Source organism: Magnolia sinica, chromosome 7 (assembly GCF_029962835.1).
Source record: "Magnolia sinica isolate HGM2019 chromosome 7, MsV1, whole genome shotgun sequence".
Classification (NCBI taxonomy): Eukaryota; Viridiplantae; Streptophyta; class Magnoliopsida; order Magnoliales; family Magnoliaceae; genus Magnolia; species Magnolia sinica.
This window is the reverse complement of record NC_080579.1, coordinates 19,073,678-19,099,959: the sequence shown is the minus strand read 5'-3', so window position 1 is coordinate 19,099,959 and position 26,282 is coordinate 19,073,678. Positions and strand designations below refer to the sequence as shown.

Sequence of the window (26,282 nt, the reverse complement as noted above, 5' to 3'; positions counted from 1 at the left end):
ATAGACCCGCCACTTTTCGTTTACTTTCTTAACGAGGACCATGTTCGCAATCCAATCTGGATAATGTGCCTCCTCGATGAAGCCAATGCTGAGGAGTTTGGAGACTTCGTCTGCTATGGTTGCATATCGCTCGGCGTCGAACGGTCTCCTCTTCTATTTCACTAGCCTGTGATCTGGATCCACATTCAACCGATGAACCATGATGTCGGGAGAGATTCCCTGCATGTCTGTGTGTGACCATGCGAAGACATCTCTGTGTTGCCGCAAGAAGGCTAACATCTCAGATCGTTACTCAGGATTTAATGACATTTCAAGTTGAATGGTTTTGCTCAGATCTGCTTCATCTAACGGCACGACCTCCAAGTCTTCCACTGATGAATCCTCTGTAGGTCCCCTGTGATCGAGGACGTTGATTGTGAGGACTTACTTCACCAACCCTTTCTTCACTGCTATTGCATAACATTTCGGAGCCTCGTGCTGATCGCCTCAGAGGTAACCTATTCCGCCCTTGACGGGAAATTTCATCATCAGATGGTAAGTGGAGACGACTGCCCTCATTGCATTCAGGGAGGGTCTTCCAGGATGACATTGTGCACTGATGACACATTAACGACAAGAAAGTCCACCAGGAGGGTGACTTGATGCTGTCCTTCTCCCGCGGTCATAGGGAGGGAGATGGCTCCTTCGGAGATCACCCTTTCTCTGGCAAAGCCATGTAGAGGGATCTTCACTGGTGTGAGGCGTGACCTTGAAATCCTCATTCTTTCAAAAGCTTCCGAGTATATAACATCAGTTGAGCTCTCAGTGTCGACCAAGATGCGATACACTTTGTGGTTGGCTATGGTCATAGTCACCACTAAGGCGTCGTCATGCGGATGCTGAATTCTGCGTGCATCATCTTCCGTGAATGTCAGACTACATGGGCTAACTCGAAGCTCCTTGCTCGGCCTCTCGGTCATGTGGACATAGTGCTCCAGATCAGACTTTTGAGAGTAGGCTTTACGGGCCCTATTCAAGTCTCTTCCACCAGATGAACCACCAAAGATGGTACGGATCTCAATTGGCTCTTCTACAGTATTGCTCGGCTACTCTTACCCTTCTCTCCGAGCTATTCTCTCCCCCTTGGTATATCGGCACAGATGACCCTTACAGATGAGGGTCTCGATCTCATCTTTGAGGTCCACGAAATCAATCGTGTTGTGGCCATGATCACGATGGAAATGACAATACTTGTGCTTGTCTTGATGATCTGGGTCGGCCTTCATGCAAACGAGCTAGTTCAGGAGCTTGTGGCCTCTGATGTCCAGCAATATTTATTCAGTAGACGTGTTAAGGGGAGTGTAGGAATGGAACTTGCCCTTATGTTTTCTGCTTGGGCGACGATCACGAGGAGCGAGATCATCTAATTTCTTGCTGGATGACTGGGGTTCTTCGTTCCTCAAGCTCTTTCCTTTGGTAGTCGGCTCTGCTATTTGAACATTTTTACGAGAGTTGGAGAATTCCTCGGCGTTAGTGTACTTCTGAGCTCTAGTGACGAGCTCAACCAACGTCTTCGGCAGATTCTTTCCCATGGAGAATGTAAACTTCACCTCTTTCAAACCGCTAAACACGACAGAGAGTGCCATTTTATCGTCATAGTCCTCCACCTGCAATGCTTCCTCATGGAAATGGGCGATGAAGTCCTTCAACAATTCTTTAAGCCCTTGCTTGATGGTAAACAGATGAGTATTTGCCTTCCAACGCTTCCTACCACTTATGAATTGGGTAAGGAACCAACGCAATTGGGTTTGAGCTGCTGGTACCAACTCCGAGCGGATCCAACGAGGGTGATTGAAAATCCTCTACATATCATCGCTTTCGTTGTTGTCTGGATTTACATCCACGAGCGATAAGCCTCTACGTGCTCGGACGGGTCGCCAGACCCGGAGTATTGGATGACGGGAGGTATCTGGAACCTTTGTGACATCACCTCGCTCATAATTGTAGAGGTGAAGGGAGGTTCAGTCTCTTCTATCATTGCTTGAACGGAGGCGGGAACAGACGAAGGCTGTTAATTCTACTTATTCTGTCGTAGTATCAGAATCTGATTATTAAGTTTTGTAAACCGTGCCTCCCACGGATTTTTGTTTTCAGCCACTATCTCTTGTGGAGCCTCACCTCAGGAGTCCTTCTTCCCCTTCTCCTCTCTAGCTCATGACGGAGATCTGTCGGCGCCAGAGCCAAGGTGACTAAATCATTCGTTGGAGCCCGGGTCGTTGTGTTCCGAGCCAGAGCCTAGTTTTGGGTCGGTGGGGGAGGATTCTCACCTGAAGCTGGAACCTGAGCGGATTGATGTTATGACCCTTCAGGTCTCATACTCCATGACACGGACTGGACTTCCACCACCAGCCCGACCATTTCCTGAACGGGATGTAGCTGCCGCTCCTGTTGTTGTTTCATCTGATTAATTTCATCGCGTAGGGCTTGTATCTCGCTTTGCACAGCTCGATACTTGCTAGCCCGATTGCGAGAGAACTGAGAAGGTCCTGGAGCTGACTTGGCGTGAAGTAATGAGGAAGACCGAGTCTGATCATTCTACTCTGGTTCCACAACTGCGGATTTCTTCTTTTCTCTGGCCATTGTACTTGAGAATAGGAAACTGACTTTTCGTATCAATTTTCCACAGACAGCACCAAAAAATATTGGGGTCAAAATCTGGACCACCCTCCACTCAATGCGGTGAACCTTCGACGGACCCTGGTCCTGCACAAAAGGGTGAGCAAAGGAGACCCTGGCTAAGTTAGGGGACCCTCTGATGCCTAAGTCAGGCTAGGGAATCTGGGTCTAAGTAGAGTGTAGAGAGAGGGTTCAAGATATTGCATACTTGTTTCCTACCCACGAGATACTATTTATATCCCCTCGCTTGAGATGGGCATGTCCGCATAACTCGGCGCATCTTGGGGCATTTACCACTTCCCCGCCGAAGATTCGGCTACCCAACCGTCGTGTGGTCGTGCAAACGTGGGCGGTTGAGTAACCGTTGCTAATCGTGCGGTAATGGGACACCTCGAGGTCCCACAAGTAGATTCCGATCCGAGTCTCAAACCGACCGCCTCGGCCTCAGATTACTCCGAGCCGACAGCCTGGACCCCAGCTCATTTGCCCAAGGCCTCAGAGTGAAAGCACAACTGATGCCTAGCTAGGAGTCTCTCCCCTCGGCTGTTCTCGTAACTCTGGACTTAGTCGTGCATCTCGAGTTGGCTCTGAATAGCATCGGACCTCGGAGTTGAGGAGGCTTGGATCTTCCCATAACATTAGGGCTGTAAGATAAGCTGTCTATATTTCATACACATCTAAGCTAGCCTGAGTGATGTGCAAGGCAGGAAGATAGAATTACATAATGGGTGTGATGCTTGAGACATAAACCATTCATTTAACGGTGGAGATTTGCAGATTATTATATCATCTCATGCATCAAAACAAGGTGATCTAGAGATCTAATTGAGTACATATATGAGCCGTTGGAAGCAATTATTGAATATTTAAAATAATCTCAAAATGAATAATCTTCCTACTTTCAAACAATCTCAAAGTGCATAATTTCCTTACTCTCTATCTTTATGAAATTAAGATGGTAACAATTTCTGATCTTTGTATATGTAAGTGAGAGGACAAAGACTCCAATCTTATAAAAGATGAAGGAGGTAAGCCATTAATGCTTGATACATAAAAAGAAATCTTGATCTTTGAACAATGTAAGCCATTAATTCAGGTAAACCCACATAATAGAAAATCTTACATTTCTAATGATTTATTTATTTAAAGTTTTAAAATACTATTGTTAGTATATTTTTCAAATCTCATCCATTGAGACCTTTAGAGTTGGATCGTTGTAATATTTAGTTTTGATGAAGTGTGATGCAGGGATGAACGTGATGAGATCGATCACCGTCTTCCTCAAGAATAACTACTTCGAATTCACAAAGCTTCTGTGGACTGCTCACATAGACTTTTCGAATCCACGAGGAAAAAAAAAGCAAGAAAATAAAAATAATATTTTTAAAAATTCATAAATTGATAGATAGATAATAAAAATGAATTTATAACCCTTTAAATAGTTAAACCAAACCTTGGAAGAAGTTTCAGCATCAAGACTCCAACTCAAAGTCCCTACACTTAGTAACTTACTATAAATAGTAAATTTACTATTTATAGTAAGGGTCCTATGTGGCTTAACTAGGTTATTCTCTTAATTTTTATAAACACTTTTCATGTTGGACACAACTCCTAAAGCTCAAAGAATAAAGAATTATAGTCAAACTAAAACTTATTATAAATAGTAAAAATGGAAATAAAATTGATTTTCGACCGTCGATCTGATGGAATGTCGTAAATTTTGTATGAGTAACCCGGCATAGCAGGGTTGGTTGGCTAAAGTAGCTCGTCCTACCCCAAAATCATATATGGTATGTCAAGTAACTCATTCCAGTTTGTGAGATATGCATGTTTTAAGGTTCTGACAGTCTTGATGACTTCCACCTCCGATGGGGCCTTCTCTGGTCCATCTTGGACGTGAAAATGTTCGTGACCCGCTCTACATCAAAGTGAAATGCATAATAGTCATGAATACTTGTAATCCCTAATAACGGATTAAAGATATGAAAGTATGATGAGGAGAATGCACACCTAGTGTCGTATGCCTATCTTTTATGTGATCCACCACCTCTCTGTTAAGAGGCACTGCATGTATTTAATAAAACTCCAAATTTCGATACTCACAATATATGTGTACATTAAAAGAAAAGCAAAATATAAACTATATAACAAAGTCATAATAAAAGAAAGAGGTCTCAAGACATCTGTACACAAGTTGAATCAAACGATCTCACAGTAGTCAAATACATCTATAAATAATCTGCTCTCATAGAAGCTAGGTACTCACAAAAACGGGACATCAAGGCCTCTAGTGAGTAGATCAACTATCATTTATTTTGGGCTAATAAGTTCCATGATAGTACTAGACAATTTTATAATTCCTTATTCATAATAATATACTTTATATCAATATGCTTTAGCCTAAATGAGTATTTAGTTCTTGGAGAAATTAACTACAACAAAAGGTCACATAAAAATTTCAGCAACTTCATGATAATCAACTCCTTAACATGTAGTCCCAAGAAAAAAGAAAGCTTGTAGCCATACCTAATTCATGACCTCGTGTCTTGGAAACCTAGTCTACATCCATAGTGATGTAGAACGTGTCACACGGGTACGTTCCTAGCATGTTTGGGCCAAAAGAAGGTGGACCATAAATTGACTGTAACTTTTGATCCAGGTATCATTACGAGGCGCACAACCTATTAATCTTTATTGAAACAGGCCATCCGAGGTGAACCAACCCCCAAAGTGAGTCGCATCTGTCCGTTTCATCAGAACACATGCGCTTACAGCTCAAAAATGAATTTTTAGAAAAAAATTAAAATACTATTTTTAGTAATTCTGAATTTTTTAATATTTTTATATTTTCAGAGTTTTTAGATTTTCTTCCTCTTTAGAAATAACTTGTAATTATGTTAAGATTCTTCTAGCAAAAAATTATTTGGAATTTTTATTTTTAGAAATTAGGCTTTAGAATAGTTTTAATAGAATTAGGATTTTTATTAGAGTTAAAAATTTGCTATTTTTGGTAATTACGAATTTTGGGGGGGGTTTTTTTTTCTTATATTAATGATGTAACATGTACATAAATATTAGACATTCATCAATAAAATTATTTCAAATATTTTAAAATTATTTTTATTTTCTTTTCCTCGTGGATTTGAGATTTCTCTATGAGGAGTCCAGAGAAATTCCATAGATTCGGAACAGTTACCCCCTGAGGAAGATGGTGCTCGACCTCACATCATTCCCTGCATCACATAGTGAATGAATCATAATAGTATGCTTTATGATTTTCAATAACACAATACCAACCATCATGAAAACATACTTAGAAGTGAACTTCTTGGTATCGAAGTAACCAACAAATTTGTATTTGTATATCTAAACAATTCTAAATAATCAAACATTCGATATATATATATATATATATATATATATATATATATATATATATATATATATATATATATATATATATATATATATATATATATATATATATAAGTGGTAAAGTCCATTATCCATTGTAAGTAGAATATCAATTTCTTCATAATTTATCCCTAACGTTTTTTGAATTGCAAAGATACCAATCATAAAAGAAATATAAAAAAGTGGATAGTCTTAATCTTAAGCATACATAATGCTTCCCATTGCTGCCATGTAATGAACATTTATCAATTGATTATTTCCTAAGTTATTCTTGAGACATTGAAATTGACTAACTTATCACACTTTATAATTAGTGCTTGCCTTGAAGTATAATCTTGCATGCGGGACCTTTCGAGAATCCATGATATGGGTTCTCTATGACAAGACGACTAATCCAAGTTATCTATCATAGTGTATCTCAATGCTAATAATAATAAAAATCATCAATTAGCATATTTTCCAAGACATTTCACTTAAAAACAAAATAAAAAAAGAGAGCAGAAAAAATTACAATATATATATATATATATATATATATATATATATATATATATATATATATATATATATATATATATATATATATAGGGAAAAGGTACTATGCGCTCGACCTCACGATAAGCTCCCGTGAGGTTGAGCTGTGTGGGCCCCTGCGTGTCAACCATCAACATCGTGCATTTAATGGGTCCCATGTAAATTATCAGATATCCCAAAAATCAGCCGTATATGGAACTCAGGTGGGCCATACCATCTAAAATCATGTGAAGACACTGTTAAAACATATAAAAGCACTTGGTGGGGCCCACCTGAGTTTTGAATGCTGTTGAAACTTGGTCTGAACCCTCATCCAAGTGGGACACACATAATGGATGGGCTGGATTTGCAAACCACATCTCGGTGGGCCCAAAAAATGATTATGAATGTTTTAATGGTGCACGGCCCCTCCCCACTTCTGTATGTGGTGTGGCCCACACAGCTCGACCTCATGGGTCGGGCGCATAGTACCTTTTCCCATATATATATATATATATAGTGTGGGCCCCACCATAAATGTGTGACAAACATCCATCCCGTCAATTAGATGCATCCTTCCATGTGAGCCCTGCGGTTAAAAATGTGGCCAATTCATGACTTAGAATGGCCACACCACATACAACAGTTGAGAGTGGATGCATGTCCATTGAAACCTTCCTGATTATATATAGGACATACTGAGATGTGGTTTACACATCCAAAGTACCGATTGTGTATCTCCCACTTGAATGAGGGGTCACACCAAATTTCAAGCCATTCCAAAACTCAGATGGGCCCCACCAAGTGCTTTTAGATGTATTGTAATAATTTCCCATGGTTTCAAATGATAAAACCCACCTTAGTTCCGGGTATGGCTGAGTTTTGGCACATCCCTTAGCTTAGAGGGTACCTACCAATTATGCGTGGCCTGGATGTCCATCACACAATGCAATGTGGCACCCAGCAGGCCTGGGCTGGTTCAGGCCCAGATTTTCAGCAGTTTGGGCTGGGCCCGGCCTATTAGAGATATTGATTTTGCCTAGCCCAGATCTGACCAATTTCCAGCCGTAGATACGCAAGGAGTATATCATTCACTAAAATAAGCAAATGAGCTCACACACGTGTAACATGAACCCACTTTGGCCGTCGCTTATGCACGTGCTACATCCCTAGTGTATGCTAGGTTTGTTAATTGCGTACATGTTGGCACACATGTCGATATGAAACATGTGTGGGAGATCAAACCCTTCCATCATGTGGGGTACATTATTTTGATGTTCTTTCCTAAAAATCAAACCATTTTTCAACTTAGGTGGGCCACAATATACAAAACAAGGATGGCTAGAAAGGGTTTTTCTAACAATCTGTTTACTTTTTACTTGGTGGCCCACTAGAGATGAAACTTTAGGATTTTTGAGGTGGAAGATCTAAGCATTATTTCCAGCCAGATTGACAGCTTGGGTCTTAGGTATGTGTTTCGTGTGTCAACGCAAATGGATGGTTTATATATAAACGTGGAAAGCTCTCAAAATATTTTGTTCTCAGACTGTCTCGGCGCTCACCCCTGATGGGCGAAAAGAAATGGGCCGGAGCCCGGCCTGTCATAAGTATACACATCCTGGGTCCGAACCCGAGCCGGGCCATGCAGTTGTGCAAATATGGGCTGTTCATCAAGGGTTCCCACACCATGTATGATATATGCCAAAAAATTACGGTTGAAATGCTAAATTGGCTGGTTTGGGCAAATGGGTTGCAACTGCTGTTTTTTAGTGCTATCTATAAAAGGGAAAACATGTAGAGAGAGGATGATTTTCTCGGTGATTCCTTAGCAAGAAAAATCTCATATATTAAAAAAGTGGAACGTTTACACTTAAATGAGTTTAATACCTTTATTAGTATATGAGATGCGACCATAATAAATAAAAAAAATTAATTAATTTAAAAAAAAAAAAAAAACAGTTGAGAGATCTTTTAGTGATTTTATAGTGGTCCAAGAAATATTTATTGAAAAAGATACTAGTGAGAGAGATTAAGCTAGATCCAATTCTAAAAGGCACAAAATAAAAAAGTATTGAAATTGTAGAAAGAATTGTCAATTGTATAAAATTTATAAACTTAAAAAAGTAAACCACAAAAATTCTAAACCTAATTCACATTATATAGCATCGGATTTAACCAGTTCTCAAGGAAACCTAGTTGTGAAAGACGATTCCATATAAAAATCTAAACTACCAATAAGTTTTGCATTCGCACACTATTTCATACGACACCACATAAGGATTGATTTTACACATATTGTGTATGTGTTGGTGATACATTTTAGATGGTGGTATGTGTACAATTGTAAGGATTGGAGATGTTTAAATTTCTATGTTTGATAGCATCTTGTATATAGTTTCAGCTGTGTGGCTATCAAACTTACGAAGGAGTCTTTTGTCATTAAGAAAGTTTGATAAAGATGACTATAAATTTTATGGTAAAAATGATTAATTGAGGATTGTAAAATGAGCTATAATGACTATGACGGGAGAGTTAATGGGAGGTTTATATTAGTTACTTGGAAATATCGTAGTTAGCAATGCTATTGATGAATGTTGTGACAAAGCTCATTACTATCTACTATAGGCAGTCTGGCCATATGAGGAAATAAAGACTAAAGGTACTTCTTAATAGAAATTTACTTCCTAGTTTAAAATATCCATTGCCCATCATGTAGAGTGCTCATTTGATGTGAATCGTCCATCATGTGAGTCCCATCTTTAGTGTGGGCCATCATGTGAGGCCCACCTTAGATGTGGGCCATTAATAGAGCTGGGCATGTCTAACCTGATCCGGTGGATCCGACCCGATCTGATCAGATCTGACCTGATTCGAACCGAACTGATGGTCTGGATCGATGTGGATTGAGTAAGGCCATTCAGATCCGACCGTTTTTTCGAATCGAGTTTGGATCGTGGTCAATTCGGACCGATCTAAACTGAAATCTGGACCGATCCGATCCGATCCAGAGTGAAAATCAATACTTTTACTTTTTCCTATGGTATGGTCACTTGAGCTTTGGATATGCATCAATTTTGGGTTCAACCACTAAAATGATATGGAAAAACGAATGGACGGCATGGATAAACCACATGCATTCACGGTGGGCCCCAGTAGAGTTTACTTAGTACGATAAGGGCCACTAAGTTACGTGCACAGCACGTCAACACAGTTACACAGGCAACAGCTGTAGCTGTTGTACCCACTAAGTTACGTGCACAACACGTTAACATGGGTAGGCAGGTAGCTACTGACAGGTTGAGTAGCGAGAGTCCCTACTAAAGTGATGTCACCAAGTTCCATGGGCCCCACCATGATGTATGTTTTGTATCCACACCTTCCATCCATTTGGAGAGATCACTTCAGGGCAATATCCAAAGAATGAATTAAATCCAAAGCTCCAGTGGATCCCAGCACAGAAAGCAGTGGGGACAGTGACGCCCACCATTAAAAACTTCAAAAGGCCACAAAAGTTTTAGATCAACCTGATATTTGTGTTTTCCCTTATTTCTATCTTTTTTAAAAAAAAAACTTTTGAATAGGTTGGATTTCAAATAAACATTATGGTGGGCCTTAGGATAGTTTTAACGGTGGGAATCACTCTCCCCACTATTTTCTATGGTGGGGTCCACTACAGCTTCTTATCTGTATCATTCTTTGGCTCATTTCCTAAAATGATATCTCAAAATGGATGGATGGTGTGGATACAACACATACATCGTAGTGGGGCCCACAGAACTTAGTGACGCCACTTCAGTAGCCCACTCTCAACCTGTCATTATCTAATTCGACGAGACACAGGAAGCAGCTGTCAGCTGGTGTAGATACATGTCGTGTAAAGACGAGCGGAGATGCCCCTCGAGCTCCGAGTTGTACGAATGGCTCAAATGAGATCAAAATTACATGAGCCCCACAATGATGTATTTATTATATCCATACCGTTTATCCATTTTTCATGATCATTTTAGAGCATTTTAAAAAAATGAATCATATCTAAAGTTCAAATGGACCACACCGAAAATAGCATCAAGGATAATGATTTCACCGTTAAAAAATTCAATTCGAATCGTACCCAACCCGATCTGACTCAGTTTCCCTGACCGAGTCAGACTTAGTTCAGGTCAGGCCAACCGTGCATCGAATCGGTTCGAGTCAGATGTCCTGGACTCGGTCTTGGATCAGATCAAGTTTAGGTCAACCCATGTAGATTTCAAACCGAATCGAGCTGAACCCAATCCGATCTGACTCGGTCCGATGCCCAGCTATAGCCATTAATCATTAGGTGCTGACTTTTGATGTGGACCATCCATTATGTGGGGCCCACCTTGATGTGGGTCATCCATCATGTGGGGCCACCATCAATGTTATTATCCATCATGTGGAGCCCACCTTTAATGTGGATTGTCCATCATGTGTACCCCACCTTCAATGTTGATTGTCCATCATGTGCAAATCAAGGTTCAACACTACATGGATCGTGATCTAACAGAGCATGGATCGTGCTTTTAACACTGTGAATCGGGATTCTGACATTGCATGATTAGGGTTCTAGCACTGCATGAATCATGGTTCTTAACTCTGCATGGATTGTGGTTTTAAGAGTGCATGGATTGTGGTTGTAATACTGCATGGATTGTTGTTGTAACACTAAGTGAATAGTGGTTCTAACACTAGATGGATAGTAATTATTCCGGCATTGTGCACTCTCACGAAAAAAATCATAACTCCTTGTTATAGGTCAGATTGATGTGAATTTAGGCTCGTTGAAAAGATAATTCTACGAGCATTATATAAGCACGGTATATACATTGTAATTTAGTTTTCTTCCATTTATAACAAGATTCATAAGTTGTACATCTCTATAAATACTCATTAGGGCTAAAATCAATACAAAAAACTCAAGGGAGAATTCTCCAAAACCTCTAGCGTTACCTCAACTATCATAGTATCAGAGAGGTTCAATCATTGAGCCCATTCCTTTGCAAGTCATCGCTCATTGTCGCGACTCAATCTAAACACGATAGTGGTTTTTGTTGTCGTCACCAGCCTCCCGTCGACACCCACACCCAAAGCCCCCTATCAACGCCCACAACCATCATTGTCTCGTTCCTAACAGAAACCCGCTAACATCATTACCGTCCCTGACGGAAAACCCATCCCATAATCCCGCCCACAATACCCGCAATCTTGTAACCCTTGTACAACAATCCTGCAATCTCATTTGTCTTCCCTAGAAGTCCCTAGAAATATCACAACCCATCTGTCTTCCCTAGAAATCCCGCAACCCATCTATCTTCCCCATAAATCTCACAACCCTATCTATCTTCCTAATTCGTTCCTACTAGAAGCCCCCTCGAGCATGGTCGTCCTCGAGCACCAACCACTTCTCCTTGAGCGTTAATTGCTTCTCCTCGACCGCCGACTGCTCCTCGAGCATTGTCCTCCTCTAACAACCCCTGCTAGAAGCCCCCTCAAGCGTCGTACACCACAAGTCCCATTGTTGTCACCCTAGAATCAAGCAAAATCCCACTCGAGCACGACTAGCACCGATCACACATCACATGTCTGATGACCCGATGTGGCCATAATTAACGTTTGGTCTTGCTCCGCCATGTCTGGCCTTCTTTAGGAACACCATTCTAGTGGTTGGAAAGATTTCTTCTTCAGGGCCATCAAAATCCATTAGATTTGGTGATCTTCTCAATATTCAATTTAAATTCGACAATCACCTCTCCATCATCTTCAATAGACCAAGAATCTAAAGAAACAATCCTCTCAGATTCGCCCGAGCACTATCTCAGAATCAATAGCAGATAAGCTCATACATTGTCTTTGTTATTAGCCTTGCTCTGCATGTGCACATAATTCTGCGCCCAATTAGCATCAGTATTATTAGTTATGACGTCTAGGTACACCTTGCATTTGCCTTTTCTTGCATAACTTTTACTATATTATAAATTACATATTATATGGATCGAGATTTTTTTCTTATTGCATATTTGATGGCACTATGGACTACGGTCAATTCATTTCAAAAATTTTCTCCATGGACGAGGGTTATGGGGAATGGTTGATGGCATTGACCTTATTTAACTAAAATAATTAGCGGATTGGAAAATGAAGAATAGAAAGATTGTCACATGGATATTAAACTCCATTTACAAGAAAATTTTTATTCGTCTAACTCCTTATAGGACCGCAAAAGTATTATGGGATCATTTAAAAATGATCTATCATCAGAGCAATGATGCTTGGTTGTTTCAGCTAAAGCAAGACTTAACTCAAATCACACAAGCTGATCGACAGTCGAGGAATTTTATAATACTATTATGGCCATTTAATCTGAGATATCGATGATGGATCCTGAGTTTCCAGCAAATGCTCTCACCATCTTTCAGAATATGCATGAGTGCACCTGTGTTCGATAGTTTCTTATGAAACTACACCATGAGTTTGAACATTGTTGGGCTACGTTCCTCAACCACAATCCACTTTTTGCCATGAGTGTTGTGATGTCTAATTTATTGATAGAAGAACAACTCTTAAATCTCTTTTTAGTATGCCTTAAATTCCTACACCTTCTCTGTACGTATTGCAACATGAAAAGTAGTTGGGAAGGGTAGGAGAGAAGGACGGCTTTTCTTGCTTAATCTTAACAGCTCAATTACTCCATCTCTTTGTTTCTTTTCTCCTTCCTCTATTGATATTAGTAATGCAAATAAAATGTGAAAACTTTGGCATCGTCGCCTTAGCCATCCACATTTACATAGATTATTACATTTGTTTAGTTTTGGTATTTTAGAAAAACTGAAAGTTAATAAAACTTCTATTAATTTCTCTTACCCTTCATGTTGTTTATTTAAGAGTAAAAGTTCGCATTTTTCTCTTTCTACTTCTAAATCCACTACTCCTTTCGAGCTTGTACATTCTGATATTTAGGGACCATTTTCGATTTTATTTATGTCTAACATGAGATAAAGTGTGATATTTATAAACGACTTCTTAAGATATACATGGATATATTTCTTGCGCTCTAAGTCACAAGTTTTGACAACCTTTAAATAATTCTACATTATGGTGACTACACAATTTGAGAAAAACGTTTAGGTCATACATTCAAAATCAGAGAAAGAATTCATTTCTTTAAAATTTGATACATATTTACATGATTATGGAATCATTTGTCAGAAAATGTCTCGATACACACTAACAGAAGGACATTATTAAATGGAAAGTAGATACATTATTGAGATTGTGAATACTTTGATGGCAGACATTTGTTTCACTCACTTTTTGGGCTGAAGCCATGTCACACTCAGTTTATCTCATCAACCGCAAGTTTACAAAAATTATTAGTAATGTCTGTCCATATTTTGTTCTATTCAATTCTCTTACATCTTATTCTTTGTTTCATATTTTTTTTGTTATATTTATTATATTCATCTTCCTTCACATGAACGTAATAAATTTTCTTCAAAATTTGTTCGTTGTATATTTCTTGAATTTAAAAATACTCAGAAGGGCTACCGTTGCTATGATCATATTGCTCATCGTGTTTGTGTATCAAGGAATTTTGTTTCCTTCTAAAATATTACATTTCATTCTCCAATCTCACTCAATTCAACTATTTCTAATTATTTGAGAGGGTTAACCTAATTTCCTGATATCCCACTTGTTGCAAGTTTATCATTTGTCCATTCGATGGTCTGTCAATGAGAAGAGTTAAAAGTACTCCCTCATCCATCCTATCTTGCTAATCAACCTGCGGTTGATTCATCCCTTCTAGAGGTATGTTGATCTAGTCGAACATCACATCCTTCTGATGGACTCATTTGTTTTATATTTTATGCCCCATGTTTGTCTTAGTTCCTCAGGCTTCTACACACCAATGTTGGAGGGATGTCATACAACAAAATTACAAACTCTTATATATAATCATACGTGGGATCTTGTTCCTCGCTCTCCTAGTCAACAGGTGATTAGAAGTGAATGGGTATACTCGATAAACCTCAAATAAGATGGATCCTTTTATTGGTATAAGGCTCGTCTTGTCGTGTAAAGGTATAAACAAAATTATAATATTGACGATAAAGAAACATTTGTTCTGGTAGTAAAAAATGAAGATTGTCCGAACATTACTTGTTGTTGTAGCTACTTGTGATTAGTCAATTCATCAAATGGATGTAAAAATGCATTTCTCCATGGAAACTTAAAAGAGATTGTATATATGGCCCAACCTCCCTATTCTAATGGTCCGAAAATTTTAATTTGCAAGCTTTGCAAAGCATTACATGGATTAAAGTAGGCTCATTGTTCTTGGTTTCAATGTATTTATGAAGTTGTGATCGTAGTTGAGTTTACGCAGAGCAACCATGATCCCTCCATCTTTATACGAACTTTCTCTCATGGCATTTGTCCTCACATTTGTTTATGTTGATGATTTACTTCTAACTGATAATGATAAAAGCTGGAATTCTAGAACTTCATAATGTTTTTCAATTATCATTTCACTTGACGATCAACAACAATTTATTGTATATTTCTTGGTACATTGCTTATCTCTTAAAAGTGCAAGAAGCAAACAACCGTTTCCAAGTCCAACACAAAATCTGAGTATCACTCTATGTTTTTAGCCTGCAGTGAAATCATTTGGCTTTGTGGACTTCTTTCAGATTTTGAAATTTCTCTTCTTACCCCGACTCCTCTTCATGTTGATAATACCAATGCTATCTAGATTGCTTCTAACCCATTTTTTCATGAAAAGATAAAACACATTGAGGTACATTGTCACTTTATTCATGAAATGTTTTAGTAAGAAATTCTTTCACTTCCACATGTTGCATCTCAGGATCAATTTTTGGATATTCTAATGAAGAGTTTAACTATAGTACAACATTCTTTTCTAGTATGTAAGCTGTTGTTAGTTGATTTGGTACATTAGTTTGAGGAGGGGTAATAGCACATTATTATTCTTTTCCATAAATAAACATTGTAATTTAATTTTCTTTCATGTATAGCAAGATTCATAGGTTGTACATCTCTATAAATATACCCTATTGGGGCTAAAATCAATACAAAAAAAAAGAAAAAAAGAATTCTTCAAAATCTCTAACTTTATCTCAACTATCATATTCAAATGGTACTAGAATCATCTCATTTGCACATTGTTTAAACTTTTAAAAATGAGTTCAAAGTCCATCACATTTGTATTCATTTATAGCATCGCGCGATTCCATGAAAATACTCATGACCCCCCCATTATAGGTTGAATTAGGGCAATCTTGTACTCATTGAAAAGACAATTTGATGACTTTTCAAATTGGACCGAAACTCATCATTTGGACACTGTGTGATCTTTCAAAAGTGGGCACAAAATCTATATTGTGTTTGCTTTTATTTCTAAAAGTAGAGTTTTTTTTTTCTATATTTTTTTTTCTATTCATTTTTTGGCAAAAGATCCATCTAAGTTGAATCTTTCAACAAAAGAAGAAGAAAACATTTTTGAAAAACTAGAAAATTTTTAATACTTTTCATCTTATTTTCTCTCTTCTTCTTCTCAAATAAGTTTATAACCTATTTTTTAATATAGGAGTTTCTATTGTAGAAAGTAGTTGGCAAGCATGAATATTATTGGATATTAATTAGAAAGCATGAAAGATTGTCAGATATGGTAAAAGAAGATGTAACTGGGGAGTAGTAATAAAAGAAGAATGAAGAAGAAGGTCAAAAGGTATTTTCATTCCAGAAAAAATAAAAAATAATTTTAAGTCAAAAAAGAAAATTAAAAAGATATACCATTTTAGGCCTTCAAGTAAGCTTCAAGCTTCAGACCTACTTACGGAAAAAGTCTTAAAAGTGACCGAATCCAACTACCAAGTGTTAGTGCACTTATTTGTGCACCTTGTTTTTCAATCACGTGAATCCATGTGTCAAGGAGTCGATTGAGCCCTTAGAAGCTGAAGACTGAATACACAAGCGGACATGGAGCATTAAGTGCAAAGAGCAAGTACATGAGGTGCCTTAGTGTCCCTATCCTTAGACCCAAAATAACCCTTAGCCTCTAGATGATTATGGCTTAATAGGTAAACCCTTAATTGATCATCCTATAGCCTTAGGAGCCCATTTGAACATGCTTAGTAAGGCTAAAAGAGGTGCAAAGCTGGTGTAAATTAAACTGCCCCAAAATAGCAGAATCATAGGGTTGTTCATCGAACCTCCGATCGATTAATGATGTGATTGATCGGTCGATGGACCTGCCGGATCGATTGACTAGAGCTGAAATTACCCAATAAGTATCTGTCTAGAAATCATTTCAGTGAATTGATTTATAGACAGGTACGATCGATCGAAGGTGCCCTAAATTGTCCACCAAGCTTTTAATATAAAGTTAGAATTATAGCGATCGATCGATGCATTGCTGGATTGATCGAATGAGAGTTCAATCCATCAAAGGATCACATCGATCAATCAAACCAATCAATTTCTGCCTTTTTTTAAAAAAAAAACCATTAGAACTTGATTCCTTTATAAGGGACATACATGCCTTGGGAAAAATGATGGTTTTTGAGTAAGTTAAAAGCCTTAGTGCATCCCAATACTTTCCAACACTTCTAAGCTCTCACCTAAAAGGATTCAAGTTATCTTGCATATGTTTAATCACTTTTATGAGCATTCCAAGCTCTTTATGAAGATAATCTTGTGTAATGTCCTAGATTTCCACTATTTTGAATTTTTTAAAAAAATCTTTAAAATTTTCGATATAACTATCCTACATTGTCACTTACTGACCCTTGACGCTCAAGGTGAGCCTATACATGGGTGGTACTAGTAAAGAACAGCACAAATCCAATTAATCAACTGTAGGATCCAATGAATCTGCCTAATCACTTAAACATCGGGCTTAACCTCGTGATTTGTCACATAGCGTAAATCTAGCCGACCTATCACTGACTAATTAAGACAACCACATCTAAATAAAGACCTACCAAAAGCCGAGATAGTATGAATTGTATATTAATTAACAAACCAAACTGACTCACTTATCCTTTTAACCTAAGAATCATTGTCTTATGATGATTATAACCGAATCGTAATTTTCGCTAGTTACGAATAGGCCAAATTATGAACTTAACTAATTCAAACCCTAATCATTACGTACAAGAAATTTAGATAACTAATTCATTGTAAAAATGCCCTAATTATCCAAACAAGCTCTATACTACTCATTAGTAGGCCATTAAACGTGAGACTATAAAAAAATTATTCGTCTTAGTGGACTTTACGTCCATCGTGAGATATCAAGTTAAGGTCACATCTTGAATTGCTCAACATGGACCTGCAAGCCAAGTGCATAAGATGTGTGAATGCCTTAAGTGAAAACTTGAAATTTAAATAAAACTAGCCCCTTACTCTTTCACGAAGTTATAACTTTCAAACCATCGGTTCATAACTAAATTCGGGGTACCGATTAAAGATATTTCTCCATATATTTCCATATAACAATGGCCCCGATTGATCATCGGTGACCTTCGATTTGAGTTAAGGCCTTCCCAGTTGATCGGCAAGCCCAATCATCGTATATTTATGTCCAAACAAAGATCGCATTGTTGGACACTTATTCCATGTCTTAGATTGACATGTATGTCTCTTAATAGGTCTTATTGATTGAAAATAATCCCCTTCAGGGTTAGTGTAATGAATAAATGGCCATTGGAGCCATTTGCACCACTTCTGGCACTATATAAGGCTCTTATTTGGGCACCCCTTCCTCCCATACTAATTTCAACAAGAGAAAAAAGGAAGAAAGGGATAAGAGAAAGAGGAGAAAGGAGAAGAGAGAGAGAGAGAGAGAGAGCTTGGGGTGTGAGTGATGGTGCACCTCTACCCTCTCATCCACTCTCTAGCTGTCTCGCGGTAACAAGAGTCCTCTTTGGAACTTTCTCGGTTGCAATTGGAGATAAGAAATAAATTTTACTATTTAATATAGTGTTTTGAGTTAGGTTTTCTAGTTCTTACAATTATTTGTATGAATATTTAGGCTTTGGTAGATTTTTCCTATAACTCTAATCCTAGGAGAACTTTAAGTTGGGTGAATCATTGCAAAGGTGTAGACCATTATGCATAGGTTTCTATTTATCGACCCTTAAGGATCTCAGTTAATGATGTCTTATGGTGAATGGTTTGTAATAGCTAGCATGTTCTTATTTCAAGTTTGATTGCAATATGTGTCATTGGTGGGTTATGGATGCTTATGTGTTTAATAAAATGCCTAGATGATTAAATGCATTATTCTAATGATGCTCACATATTTGGTTGAATGCTTAATTGGATGTGTTGATTTGCTGATGCTTACGTGTTTAATTAAATACTTTAGTGAATGTGTTATTCCATAAAGGCTCACATGTTTGATAAAATGCCTAGGTTATTAGATGAGCGTTCTACGGATGCTCTCATGTTTGATAAAATGTCTATGTGGTTGTGTCGTTGAATCTATGTTAACGGCATGACAAATTACTAAATTTGTAGTGATGCTTAGGTTTCTTATGATGTTGGGTTAGTCAGTAAATCGCCCAAACCAAGGGGTGGCCAGAGTTAGGCCGACCACCCTAAGCTTGTTTAATCGAGCCGGTCTGAACACAGACTACCGACAGTAGCTTAACTACACGGGATGCTTGCACCCAATGCTGGTTGCACTGGGGTTCTCTCATGTCAATCAAATTAGTCTACTAGCAGAATGATTATGTATGTTCACAATGTATGACATGACTAAATTGAATTTAAGATACCCCGTTCCCAATGGATGAGTCTATTCATAATAGTTAGCGCGATATGATCCCTTTAAGACTCGTGAGCTGGGCATGGTGATATGGGTCACCGAGTCCGATTTGTTGACTTACGCTAGGGTGACGAGTCTCCTCGTAGTGACCATTAAGCACTGATAGATGTGATAGAATATTGTTTGAAAGCCCCCTGTCAAATTACCCGGTCGATGATTCTGTGCCAGAGTACTATTCGAATGGCCTGGGCATGAATGAAATTAGGTGACAAGCCTTTTCCTTTATAGTAATTTGGTTTTATATGACAAGCTCGCACTTCGGAACGAGTGATTATAGTCGGTGTTTGGGTGACGACTTATACTGAATTGATCCTCATACATTTGGGTAACATGTTATACCTTTGAAATCGTTGATTTGTAAGATAAATGGGTGATATATAAATTTGGATCAAGAGACATTAGTGAGGAGCTGCTGGGTGCAGTAACGAGTCATGTGATCTGGATAAGAACTTGTGATATAACGTTGGTATCCTAGCTTTGCCAATATGCTGAATGAATAGAACTTAATAATTACTCGACTAACATGAACATTCATTGCATTAGTTTAGGCTGTGGTAACTTGGGCGTTGTGGTCGCGTGATGAGACAGTGTTAGTATTTGCGAATGAAGCATTGAAGTTACTTGTGAAGGAGTGTTGGATTGAAAGGTGTATGCATCATTACATAATCTCATTTGTCCATTTAACAAGAGTATTTAGAAAATGTTTGATTTCTTATTTTATCATTATCTGCGATGACTGGGTTGATAACATGTGTATGTAAAACTAATAGAACCACTTAGTTAGCTACTCACTCTTACCTGGGACAATGTTTTAAAATACCAACTAGGCATTGTTATTGATGTAGGTTTTATCGAGGCCTCCGGCGGGTAGTCTTGTATCAGCTTGCACTTTCATCGTGATGCCTTGGGAGCATCGGATGAAACTAGAAGACTTTACTTCTATATTACTTTTGTGCATGTATATGTTAAAGTCCTCGATCGGGCATGGTTTATGTGTAAACTTTGTTATATGTTCATTGTAGCTTGTATAATCACCATTTTGGGCAATAACCACTATTAGAATTATATTTTTGACTATTAACCGTATATTTCTAAATCTTTCGTTATCTCTACCTCGCTTTAGATCCGCTAAGTGAATTACGTTACTTTGATTATCCATGTGTGGAATGAATGTGAATCTAAATGAGATCATATGTACATTGTCATTGGGTTAACACCCGGGAACTCAGGATCGGGGTCTCTATACTTGGGTACTGATTTTCGGGGCGTGACATCTTGTTTCCTTACATTCTTTAGAGGATAGACATAATCAATAGATAAATCCTTTATCTTTTAACCTCTAAAACGCCCATCTAGGTGAATCCCTATTTGGAAACCAACTAAACTTTTAGTTGTAAGAAATTTAACCCAAATCTCTTACCTTAATAGCCCCATTGGAGCATCGTATGAAAGATAGCCAACTGAAGGAGCTGACGCATCCGCATCAAAGATCATGGGAGTACAAGATAAGTTGATTGAAGCAAATGAGAAAATCGATCAAGCATCTTAAGAAGACGCTACAAAATGGGCTCAATTCAACAAGTTATCAATTGTCAAATTCCACATACTCTCTTACTGTGTAGGATTGAGTATAGATTTTATAATCCAAACTTGCGTAGGTTCTTATGTAGGACCGTATCGTCACTAATATAAGTGAGTAAATGTAAGTCCTTGTATAGGCCTTGTGTGTCAAGTCTTTGTGTGGGCATATGACGGGAGTATATATTTGTAGGATCTTATGTAGGACTCCGACAGGAGTGTACACTTGTAAAAATTAGGGGTGAACCTATTGAAAACTTCTAATATAGTGAATAATGGTACACTTAAAGAGAGTGCGTCCGTTGTGAATGGAGTAGGGAAACTGAACCACTATATATGATTATATTTGAGATTGTAAATTGTGTATGTTTCTATTTATGCTTATGTAATTGATTAATTAAATTATTTATAAATGCATGAATTAGATTGTATGCTAGGAACTTAACTTGTTAAGCACACATAAGTTCATTATCTATATAGACTAGTTGCTTAATTGGTATATCTTTCATATTCTATGTGATTAGACTCAGTTTTGCTTGGAAGCTTTAGTGTTAATTGCATTAATTAAATTGGTAAATTATTTAAGCAACCATTTGTGTTTAAATTAGTATAATTTTTAATTGGTTCTAATCACCTCCCTCTAAAACTTAGTTATAATTCTATAGTTTTGCTAAACTTCCGCACACATCGTAGTAGATTATCCTACATAATTTGACTAAGCCCTAATGCATAAGTCCTTACTCATGTTTCAATTGTAGAATCATGAGAGTTTGAACATGTGAGTGCATAGGTTTTTTTTTTTTTTTTTTTTTTTTAAGGGGGGGAGGGGGATTATGTTATAAAAAAAAAACATTCACATTGATTTATTATAATTGTATTGCAACAAATCTCTCATAGGGATTTATTGTATTGCAACAAACCTCTCATAGGGGTATGTTATAAAAAAAAAAAACATTCACATTGATTTATTGTAATCGTATTGCAACAAACCTCTCATAGGGATGATGCTATGACAATGGTAGTGAATATACATCGTAACACACCTTAAGCCTATCTTTAGCTGATTAGTTTTCTATCTTTTTGCCTTGATCTTAACACCACCCACCATGGTGGCTCCGAGCTCTCACCTAATAAGCTTCTGGCCACACAAGAGCAAGCGGTGGGAATTGAAAGCTTACCACTCAAAACGTCTCGAGGGCATAGAAGTTTTAGATGAAGCAAAATTTATGTTTTCCTACAAACAGGTCTATGCCCGTTACCTTGCGAACAAGTTAGATGGCAAATAAACATCAACATAAGCCCTAAGAAGTTTTCAATGGTGGGGATTTAATCCCCACTACTTCCTGTGATGTGGTCCACTTGAGCCTTCAATTTGCAACCTTTTTTTGGACCCATGCTCTAAAATATTCTATTAAAATGGATGGAAAATGTGGATAAAATACATACATCACAGCGGGACCCACATATACCCTAACAAGACCGTCTATCTCTAGCTTGATCCCGTGGGGTAGTACCCATCACGCCCGTTTGAACAGATGAAATACCCATCTCCAAAATAAACGGTCCAAATGGTGGGCCCTACTTTAGACAGGTCATCAAAAGTAAATCAGATAGATTGGAAGATAAAATTCTGATCAAAGGACATGAATTTTTTTTTTTTTGAGACGTTGAATATTTTAATTTACGTGTCCAAAAATCCATTAATTAGGACAAGTTTATATATACGTTTTATGACACCTAAAGTGGGACCCATTGATCGGAAGTCTTCATTGCAGTTTCGTGCATGCCAAGCATACCACATCACTTATTTCCATGCCCACGCGCACATCTACACGCAGCAACACGTGCAAATCGACACTTACTACATGAGTATTCCATCGGAGTCGTTCACCAGAAGGGAATCAATGTAAATACAGTATGGACCCTTAAAAACAGGTAGGTCAGACGTGTAAAAAGATGTGGACGGTTTACATTAGTTTCCCATGGTCTGCATTTTGACGTTCACGTATGGCCCACATGATGAGTGGACCAATCTAAGTTTTTGATCGGGCAATCTCCACAGTGGGGCCCACCTAATTCATAGATTGGATGTCCTAGAAAATCTCGCCCGTTGGGTACATCTGGCCGCGTGTAGATGTGCCCGTGCACTTGATAAATTCAAGTATCTTAATCGAGTCGCACACCTATCTTGAATGGTAGGATAGGATTGTTCTGTTGAAAATTCAACGGTTTTCAATTTTTAAAAGTGGGCCCCATTGCAATGTAATGAAGACCAATGATCATTTAACTCCTACCATCGAGTAACTATGCCCAAAAAAATTCTTCGATAGAACAATCATAGCCCTCCATTTTGTGGCCTATAGTTAGAAACTTAAGAAGATGAAAGTCACCTAAGGTTGGGAGCCTGGATAATAAAATCAGGAAACATTTGGGTCATTGTAAAATGTCGGAATTAAACGAACCAATGGTCTGGATTAGCAGATCATGGGTCCCACTTGTCAGAATTGAAAGATAAATTTTTCTTCTCTCTTTTGTTTTTCCCCAAAAGAATCTTCATTCCATCTCTATAAATACAACAGGAGGGAAGAACAAGGATATTCCACCGTAAAATTCAATTGAATTTCTTTCCATAGATTTCATAGGATGGCAGAAGTGAAGTTGATTGGAAGTCCTCTAAGCTTTTATTGTTGGAGGGTTGCAATGGTCCTTAAGATGAAGGGTGTAGATTACGAGTACATATTAGAAGATCCTAGAAATAAGAGTCCCCTCCTTCTCAAGTATAACCCAATTCATAAGAAGATTCCAGTGCTGTTGCATGGCGGGAATCCCATCGCAGAATCGCTGGTCATTATCGAATATATCCATGAAACGTGGAAGGAAAATCCCATAATATTGTCTGAAGATCCCTACGAGCGGGCCATTGCACGTTTTTGGGCCAAATTTACTGATGAGAAGGTAATGAATTATTATGATTATTATTATTATTATTTTGGCTTTTTATTACTTATTTCCAAATTTTGAAAGAGATTTGAGTAGTTGTTGTAGCATTTTCGTTGGGACATATATATGGACACTAATTAATCAATCTGAACTGTTCATAAGTTCTAGAGCATCCTTCATAGTCCACCATGAAAAATTCGCAATGATCAAACGATAGTAGCCAACGAATTGATAGCCTGTAAAATGGATGGTTGGGGTTGTTTATGGGACAATTGGAGAAGACAACAGTTTGAACCATCCATTTGGTGGCCTCTACATCCATCAGATGATCCTAACCAATCCATAGATGACTTTTAACATAAACGACTATGGAAAGAGGGCCAACTTTCAGATGGTTAGGATCATAGTCATTTTTTGAAAGGTGACCATGATTCATGAGGTTTAGCTGAAATTAATAGACAGTCCAGATTACTTCCAGTATCCATGAGTCCTCATCAACTCGAGAGGATTTGTACCTTATGGTGCTACCATCACACTCGTTCTGATCACAGATGTTTCCAGAGTTCCACAGCATGGTGGCAATGGGCCGGGCTGCCTGATTCGGCCTTGTAGGGCCGAGGCCTGGCCCCTAACTCGGTCCAACTGTTGAGTTTGTGCCTTGGGCTTGGGCTTGAAATATAGGCCGGTGTCAGGGAAGGCTGGGTGTAGGGCAATGATGATGGCCCACCTCATCTTGCCGGCCCAGTCCATCATCGAGGGAACCATAGTTATACAAACACATGTGACCGGTTCATATTCTATGTACAAAGGGCTGTACACGAGCAGAGTTAGCTGAGTAGCTTGCTCAACTCGACTCCAAAAAGCTTAATTTGACACCGTTCGAAACTAGGTTGGGGCCAAGTTGAGCTGATTTTTTTAGCTTAAAAAATTTTGGAACCGAGTTCGAGCTTGCCCGAGCTTGACTCGACTCGGATTGAACCCAAGTCGATTCGAACTTGGATCGATTCAGTTCGATGACTCGGTTATTTTGATATTGTTGTTGCTCACCAAGTGTTTGATGAAATGACTCAATGAAGTGTGGCTGGTGGCAAGAAAGGTCGAGAAAACCGCTCCCCATTTTATAAAAAAGGGTAGAGGAGTTTGGACGAGGCTAAAGTTATCCAATCTCATGGAATCTCACTCTTATTTAATCTTAAATTTGAAAAGGAATTTGAAATTCAACTTTAAACCAACCAGAAAAAATAAAAAAGAAGAAAGAAAGAAAGAAAACTATAATGAGACTCACCAACTAGACCAGCTAGTCGTTGCCCACAAGTGAATCCCATGGTCCCACGTCCAATATGTAAAATATTCTAAAATATAATTCCATCTGGTGCAGGTCATACCCGGCGTATGGGCTGCTTTCTCCACTCGAGGAGAAGCTCGGGAGAAAGCCACGGAGTCCGCAATTGAGCTGCTGAAAACTGTCGATCAAGAGCTCAAAGGGAAGAAGTTCTTCGGAGGAGAGGCGATCGGATACTTGGACATAGTGATGGGTTTGATACCATGTTGGCTCCCTATATGGGAAGAAGTTTTGGGCATGAAGCTTGTCGATGCAGAGACATTCCCTTCCCTCCATGCATGGGTTGAGAATTTCCTCGAGGTCCCAATAATCAAAGAGAGCTTACCACCTCGAGATGAGATGCTACATATCTTCAGGCAGTACATTTCTCCATCAACTGCCACTAAATGATATGGTTAGTATAGGGCATTTGGTTCACCAAATATCTTGATATCTCATGATTAGTCTGTCTACTTTGGTTGAGATTTTCAAGATATTTCGTGAAATTTGGTGCAGCCAAACACTCCCTAAGATAATAAGAAAAAATATTGTACTCGTCATTTCAATCATTTCATGCAGGCCAGGCTCCCATGTTCACCTTCTTTGTATACACAAACAGACGCTATGATCATTTTGTGGCGGTATATAGGTGGGTTGGGATAATGCTCACAGTATCAACACAAGCTTCGCTGTGGAGGATACAAAAATAATATCAATGGCTCATGTTAAGATATGATCCCAAAACAAAGGCATATGTAAAACTCAATGGACCATAATACCAATATAGGTGGGTTGGGATAATGTTCAAAGTATCAACACAAGTTTTGCTGTGGAGGATACAAAAATAATATCAATATTGTTGATAACTAGAAATATGGGAAAATTGTAAAAGAATGCATATTTAGGAGAAAAAAATGTTTAGTAATAAAATACACATATTTTATATCTTTAGGAATAAAAAATTTGTAAAAGGAATGCATACCTAAT

The 26,282-nt window shown here is 38.2% G+C and overlaps 1 protein-coding gene across 1 annotated transcript; it reads left to right on the top strand.

Moving 5' to 3' along the window:
* Nucleotides 1-23,608: 23,608 nt before the first annotated feature.
* Nucleotides 23,609-25,892, top strand: LOC131251169 (probable glutathione S-transferase). The gene is made up of 2 exons (XM_058251719.1): nt 23,609-23,989; nt 25,353-25,892. The coding sequence occupies exons 1-2, from the start codon at nt 23,678-23,680 to the stop codon at nt 25,704-25,706; spliced, it is 666 nt and encodes a 221-aa protein (XP_058107702.1). The 5' UTR covers nt 23,609-23,677; the 3' UTR covers nt 25,707-25,892.
* The last annotated feature ends 390 nt before the right edge of the window (nt 25,893-26,282 follow it).

Coding starts and splice junctions, on each gene's coding strand:
- LOC131251169 (XM_058251719.1), top strand. CDS start 23,678: ATGGCAGAAGTGAAGTTGATTGGAAGTCCTCTAAGCTTTTATTGTTGG. Junction 23,990..25,352: donor CCAAATTTACTGATGAGAAG/GTAATGAATTAT, acceptor CATCTGGTGCAG/GTCATACCCGGCGTATGGGC.